Raw genomic sequence first — 1,511 nt, 5'->3', positions numbered from 1 at the left:
AACATACCAACTTTAGCTAATGTGACCCTTCAGCACGGACTTCATTAACCTCACTGCCTCACTTCCGCGATGTCTAGTACTAGAGTTAAGTGTAAAGAGCTAAGTAAAATGAAAAAGTTCACAATCCTGGGTTCTCCTACAAACACTTCAAATGAATATAGAAAATTATAAGAAAATCACAACTATAAAGCTGTTAGGGAATAAACCTTTAGCGATCTATAACAAAATAGGGGATTTAAAAAAATACCACCAATCCGCTAATCATCACTATGTTACAGATACCTAGATCGAATTTTCTTGACAGAAAGAAAATCCACCATCCCTGTAGCTCCCAGCTCTTCTTGCAAAGGTTGAAGTGTTTTTGTCTAGTAGTGAAATATCGCAGCTAATCTTTAGTTATGGCATTACATGTGATTTAAAAGTACATTAAATTAATAAGCAGTAATTTATATAGAAACTTAGACTTCAGAGTGGCCCTGTACTTAAATATGGACATGCTCCCTTAGGGCACATACTACTTTAAACAACAAAAGACATACCTTGTAATCCTACTCTAGATTTTATTTATAAAATGCTGGCCATGGACTCAAAGAAACTGACAGGTAAACCTGAGTTTGGGAAGAGAGCCTCAACCTCTTCTCCAGTTTGGAGTTGTAGCTATATGAAATATGCGTGGATCGGGTCGATACCATCAAAGTGTGAAGAGCCGCTACTTGGACTTCTAAAAGGAAGCTGGCACACCTCGGGGAGGCACCCAGCGTGCATCCTGGACACACAGTGTGAACAGGGCCGTCCCACTGGGCAGACTCGGCCCCAAAACCGAAAGGGCTGTGGGTTCCTACTTTCATGGTTCACTTCTTTCGTCTTTAACTACTTTCTCCAGCGGAAAGAACCCGTCTCTGCAGAGGACTCTCCTGCAACTCGGGCGACAGAAAAACATCTTCCAACTCGAAAACGCTTCCAGGACTCGCACCGGAGCGTCGGTCTCAGCGTGGGTGACGCCGAAGCCCTCACAATACCTCCCGAGGGTAGAGGACCGGCCCTGACAGTAGCAAGACCGAAACGTTTCCCCTGCAACCTGATCGGGGCACACACGACTTGGGAAACGGGGCCGCGCCCGAACTTCCAGACCGCGCTGGGACGGAGGCAGAGTGGCCGCCGCGCCGCCAGCGCTCGCGGCGCCACCCAGAAGCCGAGTCCGCGCACTTGCCGACGATCGCTCCGGCTCAACGCGTCCCCGCGCCCCGAGAGCAGGGACACGCGAAACGCGGGCCTGAAAACCCATCACCTTTCTCTTCCTCGTCGTCGTCGTCCTCGTCGTCGTCGTCCTCCTCCTCCTCCTCACTCTCCTCCCGGGGGCCGGGCTTCTCGGGCTCCTTCTGGGACGCGGGCTGGGCGGGGGTCGCCTCTCCCTCCGCCGCCGGGGCCGAGGACGACATGCTGCGGGCCTGCGGGGGAGCGGCCGGACGTCTGGGTCCCCCTCTCAGCCGAAGCCCGCCTCCAAGTTGGCT

General features: G+C 51.9%; 1 protein-coding gene across 3 annotated transcripts in view; it reads right to left on the bottom strand.

The window, feature by feature from the left end:
- DEK (DEK proto-oncogene) overlaps positions 1–1,340 on the bottom strand; it is a gene marked incomplete at its 5' end in the record, with an annotated part of 28,886 nt that extends 27,546 nt beyond the window's left edge. For all 3 annotated transcript variants that reach the window (XM_006165509.3, XM_014582968.2, XM_027767136.1), the window contains 1 exon segment: positions 1,289–1,340. In XM_006165509.3, the coding sequence (XP_006165571.2) occupies positions 1,289–1,340 (52 nt within the window).
- Positions 1,341–1,511: the final 171 nt, after the last annotated feature.

The sequence above is a fragment of the Tupaia chinensis genome, unplaced genomic scaffold (assembly GCF_000334495.1).
Source record: "Tupaia chinensis unplaced genomic scaffold, TupChi_1.0 Scaffold143936_1, whole genome shotgun sequence".
In the NCBI taxonomy this organism is placed as follows: domain Eukaryota; kingdom Metazoa; phylum Chordata; class Mammalia; order Scandentia; family Tupaiidae; genus Tupaia; species Tupaia belangeri.
Note: the sequence above shows the minus strand (reverse complement) of the source record. Positions and strands in the feature narration are given on the sequence as shown.